We start from the raw sequence: 25,063 nt of genomic DNA, 5'->3' as shown, positions 1-25,063 counted from the left end.
GTTCTCAAGGAGAAGATGGAGCAACACAAACGCACCACCCATAACACTACAATAGGCACAACCAAATCCCATGCAATAGTTACCACCAAGGCCAAGATATCCACACAGGATATTTTCTTAATTCTGCTGGCCTTCAAAGTTGGATGCATCCTCATCAAACATCAGTGCACAGCATGGGTACAAAAACAGCCAAGTCTAGATGGCTCTTTGGTGTGCACTGGAAACCTGTCATAACAAGACAGAATTTTCTGTTCCCAGACTTGATTGAGTAATCAGGAGAGGCATGCTTAGACTGCATCCATACCTGACGGTCTGAGTCGCAGTCTGATATGTCAGAATCAGCAGGTGACAACTCTTGCACCTCAGGAAGTAAGCACAGAGGGAAACCCTGATGATGTCTCATAAAAGTGCTTTAGTCTTTTAACTGCCTCTGCTATTCCTTTTGACCATTCCTCTTGGATCTACTTCACTGGAATGTCAATGGATTCCATACAATGTTCCCTCACAGGCTCAAATCTGATACCGGGACACAGGCATCATCTGTCTTCAGGCAACTCATCTCCAGCCCCCCTACCACATTAAACATTCATGGTTATTTTTCTCACTGTTATGATCACCTTGACGGTGACAGGGCAAAAGGAAAGACATCTATTTTAGCTGAGGACTGTATGTATCCTCCACTACAGGCCACTGTCATTTGCTTAAACCTACCACATCTTTACATTTACTGTATGCAATATGTATTTGCCACTGGGAGTATGTGTAGCTCTAGTAGATCTGAGTAACCTAATATCTCAGTTGCCTCTGCCATTTATTTTCCTTCGCAGTTTCTACTCAAAGAATATTCCTTGGGGATCACTGGCTACTGATGGAAGGGGATCAGTAGTTTCCAGTGCCAGTTTACCACTTTTAAACACAGGTGTTCCTATGCATCACAACAGAAACCTCTTCTGCTCTGGACCTAGTCATCTGTAGTCCAGAGCTGGCAGTCCACCTTTAATGGTCTGTCCTTGCAGATTCACACAGTAGTGGTTTACTGCCCTGTGAATCTGCACATTTCCAGAGTATGTCCCATGGCACCCTCATATCTGAACTGCATTATCAGACACGCTCATTGGGACACTTTCTGTCCATGGCTTATGAGGACTGAGCAGTGTCTAAACTGTCTGTAACACCAGGATTCGTCTTGCCACTGGCATCTTCTACATCAGGCCTCTGAAGATTCTACATGTGGAATCTGAAGAAACTGCACTCTCTATGCAGAGCATTTCTCTTTCCTTGCATTTATACTACAAAGCTGTCAACATAGCCCTGTCACCTCTTGTATAGAGTGTGGTCTTTCATTCCACCCACCACGACTGGTATGAGTTGATTATCAGGGTCCCTCAGCCTATGGGTGTACGTTTTTACCACCTTCTAGAACACCATGATCTTTCCTTGCCATGTATTATTCCCAATAGGCTCTCTTGTATCCCATCTTGTTCTCTTTTATGTCCAGCATTCAACTCACTGAACACATGAGAGGCAAAACAGTTACTCTTACTTATTGCTGGCCCTATTGAGGTCACCTCCACTTATCTGGACTACATGGTGGTTTATACTGATGGGTCATTTGTTTGAGGATGAGCTGGCTGTGCTTTCATGTATGAGGGCCAAGACTTCAAATACCTACTCCATATCTTTAATAGCATGTATAGTGCTGATCTTCATGCCATCTGCCAAGCTCTTCTCATCACTTGCAACAGTCTCACCAATGTGTGCGTGCGTGTGTGTGTGTGTGTGTGCGTGCAAGCAGTGTCTTCCAATCAATTGTTTTATTTTCAGGTGCTGGAGCCACAAATCTCTCCTACAAATGTTGCAGAGAGTGTGAACAGCAATACATTGTCTGGAACAACCATTGCAGAATCAGAAAGCCACACTACATTGCCAACAGACAGCAAGTCATCTGTCATAAATGTAGACACACCCATATCGACAAACGGAAAATTGTCTGTAACAGACACAGGGACAGATCAGAGGTTCATTTGTAGACTGCAGATGTCTCTAGAGGATGTGCCCCTTGTAAATATTACTGACAGCGTCATTCACCCCATGAAGAACTCAACGTCAGTGTCAGCAGTGGATGTTGATAGTGCTGACATGTCTTCCATTAATGTCATTTTGCGGAAGTCCATCCTCATTCCACTGAAGATTCAGGTAATTATCCTTGAATGTTACACGGTACACATGTGCATGCATGTTCCTACACCAGATTGAGGCTTAGGTTTAATGTCACCTTCTTTGAATATGTCACACAGAAATAGCGAGTCATAAAACTCTCTCCTTTATATAGTATACTACACTTCACATATTCACATCAAAATATTACCACTACTGACAGGATGGATATGATGCATTGAAACAACAGGCTGCTCACTCATTCGTAACCTGCTACATAACTTACCGTAACATGTTATTACTCAGTAATTTGTTGCTGTGGTAGCTTGAAATTGTGTAATGACAATAATATATCCTGTGCTATCTTGTACATATAGATGGATTTATTTAGTCTTAGACTGGGATAAGACTTGAATCGCTTAGTACCTTGGCTATAAATGGCCCATTGTACCAGACCCAGATGAGAACAGTAAAGCACTGGTTGAATGATAATTTATGGTAGAAACAAAAGCATTGGAGAGAAACTTTTTGATGCCACTTTGAATACAATAGATCCCACATGAACTGACCGAGAATTGAACCCAGACAGCTGTAATAGAAGGCAGGTAATTGCCTGAGCTATGGCACATTCAAATGCAAATGAAGAGGGCTTCACCCCACACTGAACATATTGTGATGTGTCTCTGAGCCTCATGCCCAAGTGGAGCCAGAGCCTGAGTTCTGACTGTTGCTGTGTGTGCCATTACACATCAGATGAAATATGTTACGAGTTTGAATTTATTTCATTCCAGTAATTTTCATATGGTGTACAGTCACTTCTTCACTTTATTCCATTAGCCTCTCGATTTGTGATAGTCGGCAGATAACTATTTTCTCATGTGGTTCTTTAAATATCAGAGAATCTGTTCTCATAAGGTTCATTTTCCCAATATACTGTTATATGAAATTGACATGGACTGCCATCAAAGTATGCAACTTCTATTGAATTTTCGTTAATGATGTGTTACTAAGTCATACAGCCCCTACACACAATATCTACTCAACTGAACCCCATCATCATGACTCAAAGAAAGAATGAGACAGCCACTCAACTACAGGGTGATTCATATAGAACCAGCCTGATGAAATGAGCTGTAATATAAAATATACCATTCAGATATTAAAGTAATTTACACATATCTTATCTTGGATTGTGTGCTGTGATCAGAGCAGGTGTTGAAAGTGTCCGACGTTTTCAAGTAGGCATGCCTCCGCCCGCGTTTGCATATTCACCATGACTCGCTGCAGTGTTTCTTCAGTGATGTTCCTGATATCAGCTGAAATGTTGTCCTTTAAATCCTGTAACATACGCGGTTTGTTTGCATACACCCTGTCCTTCAGTAAACCCCAGAGAAAAAAATCCGGGCTGGTAAGGTCGGGGGATTTTGGGCGCCACATCTTTTAAGGATGACGCTATTGGGGAAGAAGCTCTCAATCAGTTCCATGGACATGTTGGACGTGTGGCACGTCGCTGAATCCTGCTGAAAATAACCCTGTGTAAGTTCCACATCATCCAGCTGCTTCATGAAATCGTAAAAAATACAGCAGTATAAGGTGCTGTCCATGGTCACGTTGAAGATCGGTCCAATGATTCGTAAACCAGAAATGGTGCAGCACACACCCACTTTTTGTGGGTGTAGTGGTGATTCAGCAATCTCATGTGGGTTTTCAGATGCCCAGATCCTGATAGGTGGAACCATGCTTCATCACTAAACCAAGTGATATCCAAAATTCTGGGGTTATCCTGCACGAATTCCCGAAACCATAAACAGTACCGTACCCGTTTATCTTTATCAACATAACCCAATTCCTGAACACTGGTGATCTTGTAGGGACAAAGATTCACTTTCTTTGCAGCCCATTGACACGTTGAATAAGAATACCTGGTTTTCTGGCTTAGACGTCGTAATGATTTCTTGGGAGACTGCAGTAACCTGTCCCGCACAATTGCAATCATTTCTTCTGGCATTTCTGGGCGGTTTTTACCATGTTCACATAAAAGTGTCCCTGTCCTTTCCAATTTCTGAGCCAAGGACTGTATAGTCGGATTTCGCTGGCTTCTTGTGAACTCCAAACTTCCTCCTGAATTCCAATTGTGTGTTCGCAATCGAGCCCGTCACCCAGTATATGTGCATGAGAAACACTCACTGTTCAACAGTGTACTCCATGACTGTCGCCTGCGCACTGCACACACGTTTCGGGTTGTCCTTGACCTTGCAGCATAAGGGCTGCCACTTGCCTGATCATGCACACACCATTCAACTCAGCACAGCCCACGGATTATTATGTTGTAATTGTGAGTGGTTATATGCATCACCTGCAGAATTATTAGCAAATTCATTGGGCCAGTTCTATATGATTCATCCTGTAGTACAGGGCATGGTATCCTGCTGAATTACAAAAGAGCAACTTCTCCACAGCTTTAATATACCATTAACTATATTATTTTAATAATAAATATATATAGTTGGTATAGCAACTGGCTAGAGGCTGGTCTACAGAGAGGTTGGAGTTCATGTCCTGATAGGATCGAGAATTTTGTTCACCACTTAGTCCGGATGGGTTCTGGGGTCTACCCAACCTTTTCAATGGGGGTCTTTCCCCGGGAGTAAAACAACCAGGTCCTGAAGCTGATCACTCACCTCCAACTAGTGCCAAGGTCAATAAAACATGAATCTGTACATCTCCACCATACACCTTTGTGGCGTAGTGCTAAATTAGTTCAGCACAGGGGCAACTTTACATTTATTTTTATTTTAGGACTAGAATAAAGTGATTTTGAATGAACATGACTTGAATTTAATCCATATAATACATAAAATTTCCTTTTAATCTTTGTAAAGAAAGTCTCATAAGGACTGGAACATGCCACAGAATGAAAGTTTGTGATGAACAAAAATTTAACATGAGTGATGTACTTGGACAACATTCTATGTTGATTTCATCAGAGAACCTACATGTACATTGTTAACTGCTGTTGGTCACAGTGCAAGTTTTGGTTTATGAAGGTATAACCATCCCTGCTGGATTTAAGGTACCTTGTAGGATAGTCACTATTGTTTTTATTGTTGTCATTTAATTAACTTTAGGCATGCTTTATGTGATTCTTATCATAGAAGCATTAGCACTTCAGGAACTTGCTGAGTGCTGTATTTGGGAAGTTACTGGTTCACACCTTGGTTAGGACACTGAACTATCTTGATAGAAGATTGTGGGAAGTCGATGTATGTAGAGACAACCACTTTTTGAACTGTTGTATAATATTTATTATAGTTGCACAGTATACACAGACAAACTTCGGTTTGAAGAATTGAAGACTAGTAATATAGTAACAACAGTGAACTCATAGAATGCCTTGAACGTTGTACTGAAACACAACTCTGAACTGGAACTCTAAACTTCCACTCAGTGTATCTTCTTATTCTTCCTTGAGTTGGACCTACAGAAAAGATTCCACTGTCTGTATTGTTGCAGGCTTTGCCTAGTACCTGCTGTTTACTCAGCCGTTGCTAAGCAGCGAATGGTTCCTAGCTTGTGATTGGTTAGCACTCGATCCATTGTGGATGCTTCCCACAATCACATATTGGCGTAGACCTTACATAGCAATGACTGTTTACTCACCATTGCTAAGCAATGGTACCTGAGCTGTCATTGTAATGTTTGCTTGAATGTGGGCACCTTAAATTAGGCTGCATTCACTTCCTTCTATATCTTGGTCCACTTTAATAGCCTCTTCACTGTCATTTAATGATTATGTTCTGTAGTTTATGTTACTGACTGCATCATTCAGTAAACTACAGTCAACATAGCACAGAATACTGTAACATCTACGAGGTCTGACAATAAAATTTGCGAACTCGCTACCGTATGCTTGCCGTGGCAGTAGTGGACAGAAACATCAGTATGGTTTGATGATGTTGGCATACAGCATTTCACAGCTGTGTTGTTGTTCTATGCGAGTCTCTTTCTGTGTGGCAGCTGTTATTGTCTGAGTATGTTTTGGTCTGCTGTTGCGAGAATGTTGGAGCTTGAATTAGAGCAACGAACAAACATTAAATTTCTTGGCAAGAGTGGAAGCGAAATCAGAGAGGTGTTAGTGCAAGTTTATGGGGATAATACTATGAAGAAAATGGCAGTTTACAAATGGGTGACATGTTTTTCTGAGGGAGGAGTGAGTGTTATTGATGAATAGAGATCAGGACAGCCAGCGATGAGCAGAACACATTACAAAAGTTCATCAAATTGTGCATGAACATCGTTGGCTGTCAGGAGCATAGCAGAGCAAGCCAACATCAACAGAGAAACAGTTAGGAAAATCTTAACTGCAAATGTTGACATGAGGAAGGTGTGTGCAAAAATGGTCCCAATGGAGCTCATCAAAGAACAAAAGCAAAGAAGAGTCAGAATTTGCAATGACATTTTGGGCTATGTCATCACAGGTGATGAAACATGTTTCTATTAATGTGACCGACCCTGAAACAAAGTGGCAAAGTGCACAGAGGAAGACTGCCAATTCTCTATGACCAAAGAAGTTCCATCAGTCCAAATCAAGAGTCAAAACAGTGTTGCTAACTTTTTTTTTTTTTTCATATTAGAGGGATTGTTCATTATGAGTTTGTACCAACTGGACAAGCAGTGAACCAAGTTTACTATTTGGAAGTACCGAAAAGGCTGTGTGATAAAGGTAGATAGAAATGACTTTCTGCCAACAACTCATGGATCTTGCATCACGACAATGCACCTAATGGAGTTTTTAGCTAGTAAACAAATATCTGTGCTGGAACACCTTCCTTATTCACTGAATCTAACCCCCAGTGAGTTCTTTCTGTTCCCAAAGATAAAGGAAATATTGAGAAAAAAGCATTGATGATATCAGGAGTAATATGACGGCAGCTCTGAAGGCCATTCCACAAAACTAGTTCCAAAATTGTTTTGAAGGGCGGACAAGGCGCTGTCATCGGGGCATAGCTTCACAAGGCAAGTACTTCGAAGCCAACCACAGTGATATTCAGCAATGAGGTATGTAGCACTTTTACCACAATGAGTTTGCGAACTTTATTGTCAGACCACGTATATACATGATGTGATTCATGTCCTGGTATGTTATAATGGCCATATATGTTTCCTTTGTGTCACACACAGACCAGTTTAGTAAACAGTGCTCTGCTCAAGTTCTTTCTGCAAGGGGAGGAGCTGCTTTCACACCTGCACAGCCTGCGCAATTACTTCTTTCTATTGGATGGAGATTTTGGATCGAACATCACAAGCATGTTGTTTGAGCGCATGTACCAGGTGATGCGCCCTGTGGATCTGTTGAACTGTGTCACACTTAACTCCATCCTGTCTAAAGCTGTGATGCACCCAGACCCCAACTCAGACAAGCTGAGTTTTGGAGTGAAGTATGTTCCACCTCGGTTCTCATTTTCTTCACCACTCTTGCTGGACTGCATCACGTTGCAGTACAAGGTGGCCTGGCCCATCAACATCATTTTCACTGATGCAGCTCTCCGCAAGTATGATGATGTGAGTATTGTATCTCAGTAACTTCCATGTGTTTACATGCAACATGGTATGAATGGTCTCACCATTGGAAACTGTTATACAAGCTGTATTTTCTGTAATATTAACATGACAACCATGGAAACATAGAATTAAAGATAAAGACAATAGCACATACTTAGAATTTGCATCAGTAAAGTTCCACATGTACATCACTTACAATACAACAAATATTGAGATCTTTTATGATATTCAGTGTTGGCTCAGACACCTTTCTTCTTGTATGAAGCTATCATAATGACGTACATTTACACAAATGTACACAAAGACAGATTTTTTGTTTTCCCTACTAGAATTTGTCAAATTGGGTGACATGGGTTCTCGTTTCATATATGTCTGTACTGTCAATCAGTTTTGTCAGAACTAAAATGTATATATGGGTAAAAAGATGGTAAGATCTATGAGGGATTTAAAATTGCAAAGAAATTCATTTGGGAGGTGTTCCTACACTCGTAAGAAACTGTCATGTTACTGTATTAATTCTGAGTTTATCAAACATCACAGTTGAGGGGTAACTCATTCTTTGTATTAGAGATCCTGGGTTCAAATAGTGGCACTGAGAACTGCTATCTTGATGGAAGTTATTTTCAGTCTCAGTAGGCAGATGTCAGGGTAGTACCTTAAATCATGCTGTGACCACCTCCTTCAACACCCTTTCCAATTCATTATTCACAAATTATCATAATATTCAATGCTATATGATCTGAATTATTTGTACCATCATTAAGGAAACAACAGAGAAATAGAATGATCGCACATCCTCCTGTTTCTGTCAGATCTTCGGGTACTTGCTGAGGCTACGCCATATCTCCTGGGTATTGGAGGGGGATTTCCGTCGTCTGAAGAAGGAAGCTAAAGACAGACCAGGGCTACTGCGCTCCCCACAGTATCATCGTTTGCAGCTGTATCGCCACGAGATGATGCATTTTATGCACACGCTTCAGAACTACGTGACTGCTACTGTGCTGCAGGGCAGCTGGGTTGAATTATTTCAAAACCTCCAGAATGCACGCACACTTGATGATCTTTACCGGATGCATACTGCCTATGTCAAGATGGTGCTCTTCAGGTTAGTCGGTTTTGCCCTTACATGGGATCAGTAGACTAATGAACTGTGTTTCCATCCTCATACTGTTCAGTGAGATGCATTTTCATGATGACTAAATGCAATAAATGTTTCTTGGGCAAACATTTGTGTTAGTATAAAATAAAACTGATGATTTGGAGAGACTGTTTCTATGATCTGGACTCGAGGCAGATTCTGGGATAGTACCTTACATATGCTTCAGTCAGTATCAGATCTTTTCTAATTTGTCATTATTCTACCACCCAGTACTATACAGTTCCAGTACTGAACTTGTTAAATAATCTTCAAAAATGTTACAGCAATCACTAATGGACGATATTTCACAGGATGTCTCTGCTTGCAAAATGTCAGATTGCTGGAGAAGACTTCATTGCAAGATACACTTTCTGTTGCAGGTGCCTGTTGAACAAGCAGTCTGCCTCCATACAGAAGTCATTGCTGGATGCAATGAGGATGATACTCAAGTTCCACGCACAGATTCATTCCAAAGCTTGGCAGTACAGTTCAGTCACGTCTCAATATGAGCATCCCAGATTCAGTACCCTGGTTCAGATCTATACTTGTTTTCATGACATAGCTACCTTCATCTTCAGATTTGCCTCAAAGCTTGCAAACACTGGCTACCAGCCATGTCTTAATGATCTCTTGCTCATGCTAAACATAAATGGATTTTACCCAGAGCATTGCTAGAAGGTATGCGCTTCGTATCTTATCTAGCAGAATCTCTTTACAAATATGGTCTGGTAAACAAATGAACTGACAGTCAAAATGAAGGTGCTCAGCAGGCTGAATAATAGTTTTTATGAAATATTCTCAAAAAGAACAATAACCTTTGCCCTCCAGCTTTGTGTCTGATGGCTTTAGTTACAGTCTTTATGGCATGTATGCAGTTTCACTCCAACACAGTTTTTTAATTGTGATAAATATTGTTGTGTGCATTTGCAATCACATGATATGCTGTGACATGCATGCACATAGTTGCTTAGGCGTGGTCATTCATCTTTGTCTGCAGCTATAGACCACACAGCATCCCAAATAACATTCTGTCTTCTTAAGTTTGAGCAACCAATCAAATTAAAAGTTAAAAGTGACTGTGTTATGAGCAAATATAGAAGCAGTGACAAAAATGCTACCGGTGGTAAGAAATGGGTATCTGTTAACTTTGAGGAAAAATTAGATATGATTAAGAGGTACAGATGTAATGAACACATCGCTGGCATAGCCAATGCCAAGGGACTCCCCAGTCAAGTTCAAGAGCCATAAAGAAACAAGCTGAGAAAATTAAGGAAAGCTGTAAAAGTGCAATGAGAATGATGACTAGTAAGGTCACTCAAGAGCGGCCTCTGTAGTCTAGAGGTAATGTTCCCACCTCATGACTCGTAGTATGCGGGTTCAAATACCCGGCGGAGGTCGTCAAATTTTTAAGGGCGGAAAAATTCAGGGAACAAGGTCTCCGGGAGGGACTTTAAGCCGTGGGTCCCGTGTCGTAGCTTTACGGCACATAAAAGAACCTCATATCTCCAAAGGAGGTCACTGAGCCAAATTAACGGACGTTTCCCACCCAACAGCAGTCTCTAATACTTCTGGTAGATGGGGGAAGCATTATAGATACCTCTCAGTTAGTAGAGCCGGTCTTGCTGGCTGGGCGGGACTGATGGTAAGCACCAGTACCGGTAGGATCTAGAGACTGGTAGAAATCATAGAGGGAAGCACAATGGACCAATACAGGTCTCAGTGCATGGGGAAACCCACCCTCTCCAATAACTAACTAACTAAGGTCACTCAAATTAGGGCATTGATTACTGAGAAATCAGAAAGGATGCAGACTTAGTGAATTAAGAGCGGCCTCCATAGTCTAGGGGTAACGTTCCCACCTCATGACTCAAGGTACGCGGGTTCAAACCCGGCGGAGGTCGTGGAATTTTTAAGGGCGGAAAAATTCAGGGAACAAGTCCGCCGGGAGGGACTTTAAGCCGCGAGTCCCGTGTTGTAGATTTACAGCACATAAAAGATCCTCATGTCTCTAGGAGACCTCTGAGCAAAATTAGGCAAAGTTTCCCGCCCAAGTAGTTTCCAATGCCTCCGGTAGATGGGGAAGTATTCGGGTACCACTGCCAGCCTCGCAGGCTGAACAGGGCTGATAGCAAGCACCAGTACCGGCAGGGTATGGCGACTGGTAGAATATCAAAGGGGGACGTACAATAGACTATTAGTCGTGATGCATGGGGAAACCCACTCCCTCCAATAATAATAATAATAATAATAGTGGATTAAGCATTAGCACCAATGCACTGTTCCCCTCTCCACCATGATCATTCAGGCTAAAGTGAAAAGTTAGAGAACCTAAATGCTATGGAGACATCTGAAAGTGCAATCCCTTGCTACCAGTGTTGGGTGGTTCTGCATTTTAAAGGGTGCCATGCATTCCACAGCCTTCAGCTAACATGCAAAGCTGCAGCAGCTGATTTAGTTCCTACTGAGAAATTTCCAAGTAACAGTTATAAGGCATGGAAATTTGTCCCAGCGAGCATTCAGACTGCACTTCTTACTTAATGAGCCTGAAACAATTATGATCAATAGTTACCCTTCCAAAGAATGTTGAAAACGTTAATTTGAGGGTACAATTGGTACAATTGGAATGAAACTGTTAGTAACAGAATTTGTTAAATAAGTAACAATTTGTAATTATTGGTAAATTTCTAGACAACAGCAATTTAACATGTTACTAAGTCAATGAATCAACACAGAATAGAGGAAACAGAAAAACCATGGAAACGATGTTAGTGCTTAGACCTTGTAAATATGAGTGAAAGGTGGTAATAAATGTGAGGTATACGGCTAATTCAATTCCACTCTTTAGTGTATGACACAATGCTATAGGCATGCTGGCATCGTATGATGTCACACACTTAAGATGTCTGCTGGTAATAGTCATGCTGCATATATGAGAGTGTACAGGAAAAGGAAGTGGTTAGATTATTGTAATAATGTACCCAGACGAGCAAAGTTAAATGCCGGATGACAGTGTGAATATAGGGAAACACATAAAAACTTGTATGTTTAATGCATATTGTACATGCATAATTACAGAAAACACAAAGCTCAAGAAATGTTTCAATAAAGCTGTAATTGTAATGTACAAAGTACGTGGTGCAATCCAAAAGTTCCCGAAATGTGTTAAAAAGACTATTATGTCTTACCTGGATCTTATTCTGCACCATCACCTTCAAAGTAGTCCCCTTGGGAGCGCATACACCGATCCCAGTGTTTCTACCACTTTTGAAATGCATCCTGGAAGTCTTTCTTTGTTAGGGTGTCTAGTTCTGTCTGTTTCCACTTGAATTTCCTCAGGTGTATCAAATCTTCACCCCTTCAACTTGATTTTCATCTTGGGGAAGAGAAAGAAGTCACATGGAGCTAAATCTGGCGAGCATGGTAGGTGGGGAACAACTGCCATCTTGTTTTTGGCCCAAAATTCCTGCACAATATAAGCTGTATGTGGTCATGTGTTGTCATGGTGGAGTACCCAGTCGTTCGTTCGCCACTTCTCGGGACGTTTTCTCCTTATGTCCTCCCTCAAATGCCTCAGAACATCACAATAGAACTCTTTATTGATTGTCTGATCAAGAAGGACGAACTCCTTATGAACAATCCCGTAAATATAAATAAAAAAAAAAAAAACATCAACATGGACTTAATGTTGCTCTTGACTTGTCGAACGTCTTTTGGCGAAGGTGAAGAAAGGCTCTCCCATTGCGACGATTGCTGCTTACTTTCAGGGTCACAGCCATAAACCCAACTTTCGTCACCAGTGACAACCTTCGAAAGAAAGTTTGGATCCTCTTGAAGCTGTTGTTGAAGTTCCCTGCAGACTTCCAAGCAATGCTGCTTCTGTTCATTTTGCAGCAGTCATGGCATAAACTTTGCCGCAATCCTCCTCATGTTCACTTCCTCTGACAAAATTCATTGACATGTACCATAACTTAGTCCTAAGGTGTTACAGAGGTCTTGGATGGTCAGTCTACGATCTTGCAGAATCAGATCCCTAACTTTCGCCACATTTTCTGGTGTTTTGCCCGTTGATGGCCATCCCGAACGATCATTATCATCAGTCAATGTTCGGCCATTTTTAAAATGCTTATACCAGTTGTAAGTTTGTGTCTGGCCTAAACTGTTGTCACCAAAAGCTTGCTTCAACATTTGGTGTGTTTCTACAGTGGTTTTCCCAAGTTTAAAACAAAACTTTATACAGACATGCTGCTCTCTCAGGTCAGCCATCACAAAACCGCAAACTCACGGAAACACAACAATGGAAATACATTCATCAACAATAAACTCAACCACTCAATTTGACGCCGCTTGCCACACTGATTCAAGAAGGGTGTGTTGGGAGACACCTAGCGGTATTTCGATGTACTCAACCATTCACACGCAAAATTCAAATTTCGGGAACACGTAGATTTATCCCAGTACAAATCCCAGGTTTATTATGTTTTGAATGTTAAACCTGGGAGCCAAGGTTCCCCAGTCACTTTTCTAGAAAACATTGTGATAGTCATTTGCTGTCATCCTGCATGAGAGGACTAGATGTCTGCACCTGTCAGCAGAGACAGCTTGATGAATAGTCTCCCACAAGTGAGGAAAATATCAGTGTGACTTCCTTGTCTTTTGTCCATGGGGTTGGAAGTAGCAGATTTGTGTGACTGATGAATGATAAAAACAGAGCAGTACACTATGTGAAAGTTAGGAGGATAGTATTTGGCGTAACATCTAAATATTAACATCATTATTGTGGCTTCTGTAACTCAGCATGTATATGATGTAATATGACATGGCCTAGCATCTTCCTTCGTATGCACCATTGATGTGAGATCCATTTAATTCTGTGACCTTTTTCTTACTGCATTTTACTGTGTCATGTAGAGCAAGCCCTTTCTAATTATATTTTGTTTTACAACATTGCAAGGAGAAAACGGTCTGTTTGTGTCACAACTACTTGCTCCTCTACTTCTCATTTTAATGAGTGATACATGAATTAAGAGGAGACTGAACTCAGGTAATGCTTGCTACCATTCAGTCCAGAACCTTTTGTCTTCTTGTCTGCTGTCCAAAAACATAAAAATTAGTATATACAAAATTATAATTTTGCCTGTGGTCCTGTATGGGTGTCAGACTTGATCTCTGACATTAAGGGAGGAACATAGGCTGAGGGTGTTTGAGAATATTTGGACCGAAGAGAGATGAAGTGACAGGAGGTTGGAGAAAACTGCATAATGAGGAGCTTCATAACTTGTATTCTTCTCTAAGTATAATTAGAATGATTACATCAAGGAGGATGAGGTGGGCAGGGCACGAATGGGGGAGAAGAAGAATGCATATAGGATATTGGTGGGAAAGCCAGAAGGAAAGAGACCACTGGGCAACAATATTAAAATGGATCTTAGAGAGATAGGATGAGATGGTATGGAACGCACTGATCTGGCTCAGGATAAGGACCAGTGGAGGGCTCTTGTGAACATGGTTATAAACATTCAGGTTCCCTAAAATGCTGGGAATTCTTGAGTAGCTGTAGAATTGGTGGCTCCTCAAGAAGGGCTCAGCTCCATAGGTAAGTACACATTAAACTCTACATAGCCATTGCATTTAATGCAGACTGTTTATGTGCACAAAGTGCATAAAATGAGAATAGCATGTCTGCCATACATTTATCACTCCCTTTAATCTGTATGTTTTGTCTTCAGAATTTCTGAATGGATTTGATTAAATTTGCAGTTCAATATTTACTATGAAGGTTGGCACACGAGTTTGCTTTTAGTTTGTATCAGTCTGACCCACGCTTTACACGAAGCTCCAAGTGGTTTTCCCAGAAATTGCTCAATTGTATGAAGAATTGATACATGGCATAAAAATAGATCCAGTTAAGAGCTGCAGCATAATTTGAATGTGCTGTTTCAACTCAGTCCAAGGGAAAGTGAGTTCTGACTCAATGCAGTGTGATACCCTGTTGCGTAGTTAGCGTTTGTGTCTGCAATAATTGAGCATCAAAAACAGTTAGCGTTTGTGTCTGCAATAATTGAGCATCAAAAACAATAGACTATCCAGTATAGCAGAGAACATGTTTCAGAAATATGTACTCTGTTAAATAATTGACCTTTGTGATGACTGTCATGTACAGCTGCTTATCATGACACACGAGCAACATAAATCCACAGCTATGAAATGTAATTTATAATTATCTTTTTTTTGCATAATTGTTATTTATATTACAATTTAATATAATACAGTAGTTATATGTATAATGTAAAGGAATGCATTCCTTTATGTTGAATTAATAAGTGTAACTGTGAAACATGAATAGTGAATAATCATCTACCTTTTTGTACAATAAATAGTTTTTTCCTAACACTCTCTAGTTTATTTTATATCTTTTCTTCCCTGGCTTCCAAAAAATTAAATTATCAAGCAATATGAAGCCATTCTTGCACCAAACAGGTAAGCGTAAAGGTAAAGTTAAAGTTACCTCTGTACTTAATGAACCATCACAAAATGCAGATGAATTAGAGGATGGAGGTACAGTACCACACATTCTTAACTTCAGCATTAGACAGAGGTGAATGTTCAGCTTCATGCCTTGGCTGCATTACCCACGGAAAGAGCCTCTGGTACTTCACTCACCCACTCACTCACTCATGGGGCTACTCAAAAACTTCCAGCATCTTATGGAACATGAAGGTTCATTACTGTGTTCACAAGAGATGTCAGCTGGTCGATCCAGTCCATGCCACCACATCATCTCTCTCTCAGATCCATTTTAATATTATCCACCAACCTCTGTCTAGGTCTTCCTAGTGGCCTCTTTCCTTCATGCTTTCCCAGTATCCTACATGCATTCCTGTTCTTCCCCATTCTTGCTACATGTCTTGCTCATTGCATCCTCCTTGATTTGAATATTCTAATTATATCTGGCAAAGAGTACATGTTACGAAGCTTCTCATTATGCAGTTTCTCTAATCTCCTATCACTTCATCTCTTTCAGTCCAAATATTCTCCTCAGCTCCCTGCTCTCAAACAGCTCTGTGTTGCTCCCTTAATGTTAGAGGTCAAGTTTCATACCCATACAGAACCACAGAAAAATTATAGTTTTATATATTCTAATGTTTATGTTTTTAGATAGACTAGAAGACAAAAGGTTCTGGACTGAATGGTAGTTAGCATTACCCGAGTTCAATCTCCTCTTTAATTTCCTTCTGAATCAAGTTTTGATTTGTTACTGTTATTCCCAAATATCTGAACTGTGCCACATTTTCAAAACATCTGTTAGCTGTCTTTATGTCATGAATTTGCCCTGCATTCTGGTGATGAGAATGTAACATACACTTAGTTTTCTCTGTGTTTACTTCTAGACCAACCTCTTTACTAGCGTCAATTAAAGTTTGTGTGTTTTTCTTTATGGTGTCTATATTATCATCCAGTAGATTCACATCATCAGCACAGACCAACAGCTGATGTGTCCTGTTTAATTTCAGTCCCACCTGATTTTCCTGGACTTTTTTAATGGCATATTCTAAAGCAAAGCTGAAAAGGAGTGGCAATAAAGCATCTCGTTTTAAACCATTCCGGATGAGAAAAATATCAGATGTTTACCTATACAGACTTTACTGTACATTTCATTTAAACACATTTTAATCAGCCTATTTAGTTTCATGGGTACCCCAAACTATGAGAATACTGTACAATACTTCCCTCCAAACTGAATCATAGGTTTAGGCAATAAGGAGTACAGCTTGCTCATATATGAAAACAATGGTATGTAACAAGTTTTGGGTATTGTTATTTGATATCAGTCACAGAGTAAGTAGTGAGCCAGGCGTTCTACTTATGGCTTCGTTCAGCGGCTCTCCCCCCTCCCCCTTCTTTTTCTCTTTTCCTTGGAAGCTCAAGTGTTCTAGAAAGTTGTACCGTTACATGCCTACCACATGATTCCCCTCCCCTCCAACTATTTCTAGTTTTGTTTGAGTCAGGAAGTGGAGCGAGAGGTCCACTCGGTGAAGAGAAGTCATAGGAGCAGGTAGCAAAATTCCGTTTGGATTTGGCCAGTCTAAATTCGGTTTGGTTTCTTCTTCTGACTGGGTAAGGGTAGCGTTTCCCCTGGTTTTGGGACGAGTGGTAGCTAGAATTAGCTTTTTCTTGGGGCACTTATTTTACTTGCCTGGTGTTTTTTGTATTGCCCCGACTTTATAAAAATGGGGCTGTATTTGACTTGTTAACACTTTGTGGACCGGTGGCATATTATGATTTTAGGACATGTTATGTTGAAAAACACTATACCTTGCACTGGTGCGTGATAGACCCCTTGAATGTTTGCTTTGTAGTCAGTAACATGACCCCGCTGTTTATGATCCAACTGTTTTCCTTTCCCACTCCAAAAGAAAATGCCTTTTTTTCATCTTCCAGCTGCATGCAACAGGCAGGAAGTTGCTACTGCAAAATGGATCAAGGTTGGAAGAGGTTGAGGTCCAAGTGTTTTCTTGGAGAACAAGAAATATCTGACTTGTTTGCTGATGACCTATCTGACGTCCCTTGTGAGTTTGCTAGTGATAGTGACTCACAATCTGATAGTGAGTGTGACAGGGGCGAACAAAAAATTGTGGCCACAGACAGTGAAAGTGAAAGTGACAGTAGCTCTGATGAAAGTGTGGGTAGCAACATTGCAGGGACAGCCACATGGGGAAAAGTACACAAAACGCCTGCCTTGGGACAGTTTACTGCAAATCCAGGGGTGAAGCAAATTCCATCGGACCCAACACAAGTGTCTGAAGTAGCGGAACTGTTTTTCCACAATTCACAATTCGAGCATGGCTGATGTTCAAAGGAGACATGGACAGGTAAAGAAGCCTTTTTGTATTTCCGGGTATAATATGTTCATGAAGGGAGTTGATAGAGCAGATCAGTACTTGGCCTATTATTCTCTTCCTCAGAAAACAGTAAAGTGGACAAAGAAAGTTGCCTTGTGGCTTATAAACTGTGCCATTTTCAATTCATTTTTGGTTTTCAAAAATCTAAACCCTCATTCAAAACTGAAATACAAGGCATTTCTGCTGAATGTGGCAAAAGCCTGGGCTACAGACCAGATGGTGGCGGCAGACACAGACTTAGTGCAATCGGGTCCATCAACTCCCACCCCACGCAGGCCTCATGTGGACCCCCGGGCAACTCTTGGGTGATGTGCGGAAACATACCCCCTGTGAAAATTGTGAATGAGTGAACATGCCAAGGGGAAGCAGCCTTCTAGGCAATTATGTATTTGAGCAGTACACAACAAAAGGTGTATGACTGTCTACATGTGCAAGTTCTGTGTAATGCCACTTCGCAAAGGGGAATGTTTCCAGAAATATCACATTGGTAAGTGTTCTCCAAAAATTATATTTCATAAAATTAATTAGGAGATTTTATATTAATTTTTAAAGTGAACGGTACACAAGTTAGGGTAGTAGGTTTAAAAATGCCAGTCCCCGGGGTGATTTAAATATTTAAAGCACCGGTCTGCAAAGTGTTAAGAAGTGTACACGTATCTCTCGAGAGAATGTTTTTCTATGAGGGAGTAGCTCACCGTCAACACGGTAAGTGAGCGAAATTCAGTTTCAGGCTTTGGTTGAAAATTCAGGTTCATTTTTGGTCAAAGTTTTTAGGGGCACTGATGGTGAGAAATCTCCAAAAATACGCAATATCAGTCTTGCGGCGTCACGAGTGGAGTTGTATTTCTTGGTATTTCATTGAATTTTATCTGAGTCAATTTTTGTTATATTAAATATTTACTATTGTTTTTATCTGGAAACTTTTCTGGTTATCGTCAATCAAGACATATAGCTTGGACACCCCAATCTATCTTGGGGATAAAGGCATTGCGAAACAACGTAAAGGAACCAGGGATGAAAGCAGTGTCTCCCCATTCTAGTTAGGTTAAGAGGGGAGGGGCTGCTCACTAGTTACATATTTGGATTTGGTGGAGCTCCCAAGCTGTACAGTCAATAGTGTTTGCGAACTGTTAGAGTTGCTTTTTAACCTACCAAATAGTTATTATTATTATTATTATTATTATTGTTGTTGTTGTTGCAATGGATTTGATCAATGCATTGCTGAGCAACAGCTCAGTAAACAAACCACAACAATAGAAGGGAAACTGTTTTCTTTGCAATCCGCGCAGAGCAAAAGCATGTTGCCAGGCAATGCAGCGGTAAACATGCATCCACAACAATAAGAGACAGTGCTTTCCATGCAGTCTGTGCAGAGGAGTTATTCTGAAGACCACTGGACTTTGACTAAATCCGTGTGGTGGTGGGGTTGAATATCTCCACCGTGACCCTGCAAGTCATAGGTGGCAACAAAAAGGGAAATCTCAAATTTGAGGCAGTAAAATATGGTCATGAGTCCCAAAGGACTCTGACCCAGAAAAACTACACTGGCAGAGACCTGTGCTCTTGTCAGAGAGGGCGCCCCATAAAAACAAGACAGTAACTGTCAAACAGTAATAAATATCCGGTCATGAGCTCCAGATAGGCTCAACACCAAGACTTACTGACTGACCGACCGCCAGTCACAATGTGACTTTGACTACAGTACAGTTCTCAGTAGGAGGCAGCCATGGGAATTTTGTTATTTGAAGAAGAGTTAACTTGTGAATTGAGGACTTTATGTGTCCTATAGTGCAGTGGGATTGGGAGCGTGTAATTTAGCAAGACTTTTACAGTTCCCCTGTTATAAATCCATCGCCAGGAAGCGGATAGTGAAGACTAGTAGAAATAAGACTGAGAAGATTAGTGTGGAGTGACTGCAAATCATGTAAATCAGCAAGTGTAATAATTATTTGTAGTTACAATCTGTAGGTTGTTAATAAATCCAGTTACCAAACCAACCCGCTCGTCAGTCATCCAAACATGTGACATTATTTTTTTTTTTGGTGGTATAATGTACAGCAATAAATTGGGAGGTATACTTATGTTGTTAGTGTGCTTTGTTTTCCTGATTTTCTTGTTGAGTTAGATAGCTGATGATGATTGTACAGAAGCTGGAGATGGAGTTGGAGTTGAAGCTGGAGACATAGCTGGAGTTGGAGTCCTTATTATACTCTCTGATCTTCGAGACTGACTGTAATTTTGGGTGTAATATCCATAAGAATATTCTCCCATATCGGCTTCAAAAATAACATTATTAATTGCATGCTTCACTTGTGCTAAGGTGCTTGGGTCATATTTTCTGAGCTCATTGGCAATATGTTGGCCATAAGTAAAATAAGGGTCTGTCGGTGTGATTACACTGGACTTGAGGATATCAAAAGCTTCCAGTAGCATTGCTTGATTTTCTTGTTTAGCTCTGGTGCTGGCAGACTTAGGATCTATGCAGGGCCTTTTATGTCTAGGTGCTTCTGGTGTTCTAGAAGGTGTTATTCTTTCAACAGCAAGCTCTTCGTTTTCATTTTCAAACCCTGAGGTTTCAGAGCTATGTGATGTTCCAGGCTCCTGAAAAAAATCATAGATATAAAAATATTAATTTTTTTACAGATTCCCAGTTCAGAAGAAGAATGGCTAGCTATTGCACAAGAAACTGAGAAAAAGTGGGCCTTCCCTCATGCTATAGGTGCTATGGACAGTAAACACGTTATGTTACAAGCACCTATGAACTACAAGCATTTTTTCAACATTGTCTTATTTGCTCTAGTTGATGCGGACTTCAGTTTTCTCTATGTTGATGTAGGCTGTCAAGGCAGAATATCTGATGGTGGTATCTTAAAAAATACTCAATTATTTAAAAAACTAGAAGAAAAATCATTGAAAATTCTGCCACCGACAATACTTCAAGTACTGTATGCAGTTGAACTTCCCTACTGTATCTTGGGTGACAGAGCATTTGCATTAAATATACTCTGAAACCATTTGAAGGAAACCCTAACAGAGGTTCTATTGGAAGTGTTTAATTATAGACTATCAAGAGCATGAAGAGTGGTTGAAAATGCTTTTGGTATTCTAAGTTCTGTTTTTAGAGTTTTAAGAAAACCAATATTATTAGAACTGGAAAAAAACCAGAACGATTGTTATGGTTACTTCGTACTTACATAACGTTTTGAGAAAAAAAAAAGTTCACATGCACTTTACACTCCTAGAGGGAGTCTCAATATGGAGAACCGTGGACAAGTAATTCCAGGTCGATGGAGAAATGATAATGGAGAATCATGACTCCAACCACTTCGAGTTACTCTGTGAAGAGCAGGAAACAATGCCAAGGAAAAACGTTTGCACATTGCAAGGCATTTTGTTACAAATGGGGTAATTCCTTGGCAATGTGATTATTAACCCTAAGATTACCAAGAAATGTTCTGTAATGTGGATTACCAAGGGTGGGTAAAAAAACTGCCCACTAATGACATTTAAATATATTATTCGTAGTGTAAAAAATGTACTATTAAGTTACACACGAACAGAACGAGTATGAGAAGTAAGAGATTTCATTCCTTGTACCAATTTGTCGCAATAAGAAAGATGGGCAATTTTTCCCGCCCTTAGTAATTGCAGGATTATAAATACTGTAATGAAAAATACTTGCATCAGGCAAAGTATCTACAGTATCGTCGGGAGTATTTTTGTCAGCCATAAAGTCGAATTCATTGAATGCGAACCACTTGGATACGTAAACAGTACCTGCAGCTGTAAATAAACAATAAATTATTAGTGTATTGGCATAATTACAGATAATACGAGTGGTATACTAGCAATGTAATAAATATATTCCTACCAGAACCAGTTATGTGAGACTTCTTAATTCGGGACTTTTCTTTTCGGTATGAAGCCAATAAAGTTGTCATCTTCTTTTTTAAATCCTGAACTGGCATTTTCATTTCGTCACCTACGTCCTTCCATGCTTCCTCGCGTATACTCTTATTATGGTAATTAGTACCTTTTGAATTCCACAATACCTCTTTAGATTTATAAAGCCGTATGAGAGCTAGACACTTTTCCTTCTCCATTTTACCGTGAAAAAACACCGGAACGCCACAACACCCTCTTAACGCTCTTAACCTCTTAGCACAGCAACCGAAATCCCCTTCCCGCGGGACAAACAAACGTTCCGATTTGGCTTGACAAGAGCCAAAGTTTGCGCGCGGCAACTTGGTATTGACTTGGTGAGGCAAAGCAACATACATTGCCTCCAACTTAGTTACTCATGGGAAGGATCTGGTGAATTTCTGGAGAATTCCATGCTGAGACTATTTTCTCGTGAATTGGTGACCCTGGATCAGAGTTAACATTATCCGTTTTGCCGCCGATTTCATATTGGGTGATGTTTGTGAGCTTTGTGAGTACTTTCGTTATCTTTCGTTATGACTGAGAAGCAGAGTGCTCGTATTAGCTCCTTACGCAAGCGAAAAGTAAGTAACTGCATGTTCTTTCTGTATTTTATTAATCCACGACAGTGGAGTCACTGAAAGAGCAGTTGTGTCTAGTTTGATGGAAGTCTTCTGGTAATCGCTGTGAGCGGAAACAGTGTACATATACGAGAAAAATATCCGGCTCCAGGATTCTTACCAGAAATATTAGAACTTGTTGGTGTAGGGACTGTATTGTAGATAACAGCTGCTGTGCCCTTCATGTACACCAGGCATGTCCAACTTCAAACAGGTTGTGATCGATTTTTAGTGTCAAAACGGTCAAAACTGCCAGTGATCTACCACCCCCTCCAATCTTCGTACCTCGCTTTAAGCAAAAATATTCGTAAAAATAACACGACACATGATGTTTGTTGTAAAAGCAACATACATTGAAAGTACAGACTACTTTAACACGTATTTTCCCTTCAAAATCTGAATATAATCATATTATATTACAAGTGAATTACATGCATTTCATGTATAATTTCCTTATAGGCCTATGAGATCGACCAAAAATCGTCCCGCAATCGACGCGTTGGACATGCCTGGTGTACACTATAAAGATTTTTATTATCGTAAGGAGAAGAAAAGTATCATGAATTACAGTTTCATCGCTATACCAAAACTATAATTGAACAGTGGTAAGTTAAAGTTATATGAATGCATTTTGAGTAGATATTCCACCTGCACATTAATCATGTGTAACAGTGTTTCAGTCAATCAGTTTATTTGTACCAAGAATCAACATTTGAAGATACAACCTCCTGATATAGAACAAGTCAATTACTACATATTCATAATGTATATATATATTAACAGTCTTCAAGTGCATACAATCCCATCTACCACTTCTACACTACATGTTTCGGCAATATGCTGCCATCTTCAGGTGTATCAATCCGTTAACCATTTCACTGCTTGCCTTTATATGTCCATTTACAAATAATATTAAATTTGTATACGTCCTTATATAATAATAAAGTTTATATATTTAAAACTTGTTAAAACTTATTATCTCATATGTCATATTTTTAAAATTCGTGTGTATTATTAATCATCCACATGGGGGTCGCTCTTCTTATGTTTCTAATGTTGTGTGTATATTGTGTCTTATGATGTGTTCTACTCTTGTGGCTGCGTGCGTTGTATCGTTGGATGTGGCTTGAACAGGTATATAAGTTTCAGAGACAGGTAAAGGGATAGGAATTGTCAGAAAGGAGCCATGGAACTCAGAAGTTGTGTCAGAAGCAAGCTGAGGAAGGTAACTTTCTTGTATGTCATGTGAGGAAGAAAGGAGATCCTGTTTGGGTTATCAGTAGAGTTCAAAGAGCTGGCAATACAGAGTGGCTCAATATTTACACAAATATAGGGTAGAAATATTACTCTATTGTGATCAGTAAGAGACATCTTGAATACACAGGTACATCTGTGTGACATCCTTACAGTCAATGATGCAGACCACACAACAGTTGAGGATGCATGGTGAGATTGTCCACAGTACTTAAGTTGGGAAGAACCGAAATATTAATTTCCTCAACCATAATAAGTGTTGCTGTAATCGCAGTAGGAATTAACCATAAAAATACGCATGTGGATACTGTAATACATAACATGTCTAATCTGTAGAAACACAGACTGGTGGCTTTTTACTGTATGCTTAACAGAATTAATAAGTTACCAGTCATACAGAGAGAGGCAGGGAGTAAGATACGGAGCAAGATAGGTAGCATATAACATGATGAATAACAAGTAGATGAGATCACTGAAGATATGCAGAAACCATAATAGAATGGGACCAAACACTAAAAAGTGGAGCCAATTTTGCATATTTTAACAAACATATTGTGGCGTGCCACCAGGAAGGCCAGAACTGTACCACATCCATTGCTGGTCAATGGCTAGCAATTCCTAGGCAACGAAACAAACTGCCTAGGGAAGTGCTTAAGCAATAGAGACAAAATTTTGAGTTTCCACAGCAACAAATGCACAACAATAGGTGTTCATTGCTAGGCAATGCATGGGTAGACACGCCTGACAACAATACATGATATCTGTTGCTGAGCAGCAGTGTGTTTACTGTGGGTGGTTCGTGCTGAGCCTATATAGGGAGCAGTGAACTCAGAATAATGCGGGTATATGGCCAATTGTGAAATCCCTCCTAAAGAGGGATGGGCCAAGGGCACCAACTGCTATTCATGGTGCTGCAGGCATCAAATTTCACCCATTCGAAAAAGCCAATGCAATTGCTGATTGTTTGGAAAATCAGTTCATGCCGCACAATCTGTGCGACGATACCCATGAACGGCGAGTGGAGGCTAGAGTTCAAGCTCTGCTTGAAACCGTAGACGATAACCCCCCTCAAAGGATCAGACCATGTGACGTACAAAAACTGATAAATTTCTTGAAATTCAGAAAGGCCTGTGGAATTGACGGCATCCCAAATGAATGCCTCAGGCACCTTCCAAGGCGACCATTGGTTCACCTAACTCATTTATTCAATCACTGTCTTCGGCTCTCTCATTTTCCAAATGCTTGGAAGGAAGCAAAAGTAATAACTTTACCTAAACCCAGTAAAGACCCGAAATTCCCGCAAAATCTACGTCCGATCAGCCTCCTGTCCATGACAGGAAAACTATTCGAAAAAGCAATTTTAAAATTACTACAAAAACATTGAAGAAAGAGGCTTGCTCAACACAAGCCAGTTTGGTTTTCGTGCACGTCACAGCACGACATTGCAATGTATGAGACTGGCGGACCATGTGACCCTTAATTTCAACAACAAAATGTCAATGGCCGTGGTG

General features: G+C 40.3%; 3 protein-coding genes across 5 annotated transcripts in view; 2 read left to right on the top strand and 1 right to left on the bottom strand.

The window, feature by feature from the left end:
* LOC111869067 (gamma-tubulin complex component 6) overlaps positions 1-10,251 on the top strand; it is a 55,816-nt gene extending 45,565 nt beyond the window's left edge. For all 3 annotated transcript variants that reach the window (XM_023860269.2, XM_023860268.2, XM_023860267.2), the window contains exons 13-16: positions 1,825-2,196; positions 7,339-7,719; positions 8,532-8,824; positions 9,238-10,251. In XM_023860269.2, the coding sequence (XP_023716037.1) occupies positions 1,825-2,196; positions 7,339-7,719; positions 8,532-8,824; positions 9,238-9,532 (1,341 nt within the window). In that variant the 3' untranslated portion in view covers positions 9,533-10,251. The remainder of the gene's footprint in view (positions 1-1,824; positions 2,197-7,338; positions 7,720-8,531; positions 8,825-9,237) is intronic.
* Positions 10,252-19,380: 9,129 nt separating this feature from the next.
* LOC111869068 lies at positions 19,381-22,015 on the bottom strand. Its single transcript, XM_023860270.2, has 3 exons — positions 21,629-22,015; positions 21,440-21,540; positions 19,381-20,358 (listed from the first exon to the last, which is right to left on the bottom strand). The coding sequence occupies exons 1-3, from the start codon at positions 21,858-21,860 to the stop codon at positions 19,879-19,881; spliced, it is 813 nt and encodes a 270-aa protein (XP_023716038.1). The 5' UTR covers positions 21,861-22,015; the 3' UTR covers positions 19,381-19,878.
* Positions 22,016-22,071: 56 nt separating this feature from the next.
* Positions 22,072-25,063, top strand: part of LOC111869058 (WD repeat-containing protein 76) — a 60,946-nt gene continuing 57,954 nt past the window's right edge. The window contains exon 1 of the mRNA XM_023860255.2: positions 22,072-22,262. Within this exon, the coding sequence (XP_023716023.1) occupies positions 22,215-22,262 (48 nt within the window). The 5' untranslated portion in view covers positions 22,072-22,214. The remainder of the gene's footprint in view (positions 22,263-25,063) is intronic.

The sequence above is a fragment of the Cryptotermes secundus genome, unplaced genomic scaffold, assembly GCF_002891405.2.
Source record: "Cryptotermes secundus unplaced genomic scaffold, Csec_1.0 scaffold378, whole genome shotgun sequence".
Lineage (NCBI taxonomy): Eukaryota > Metazoa > Arthropoda > Insecta > Blattodea > Kalotermitidae > Cryptotermes > Cryptotermes secundus.
This window is presented reverse-complemented; position numbering and strand designations above follow the sequence as displayed.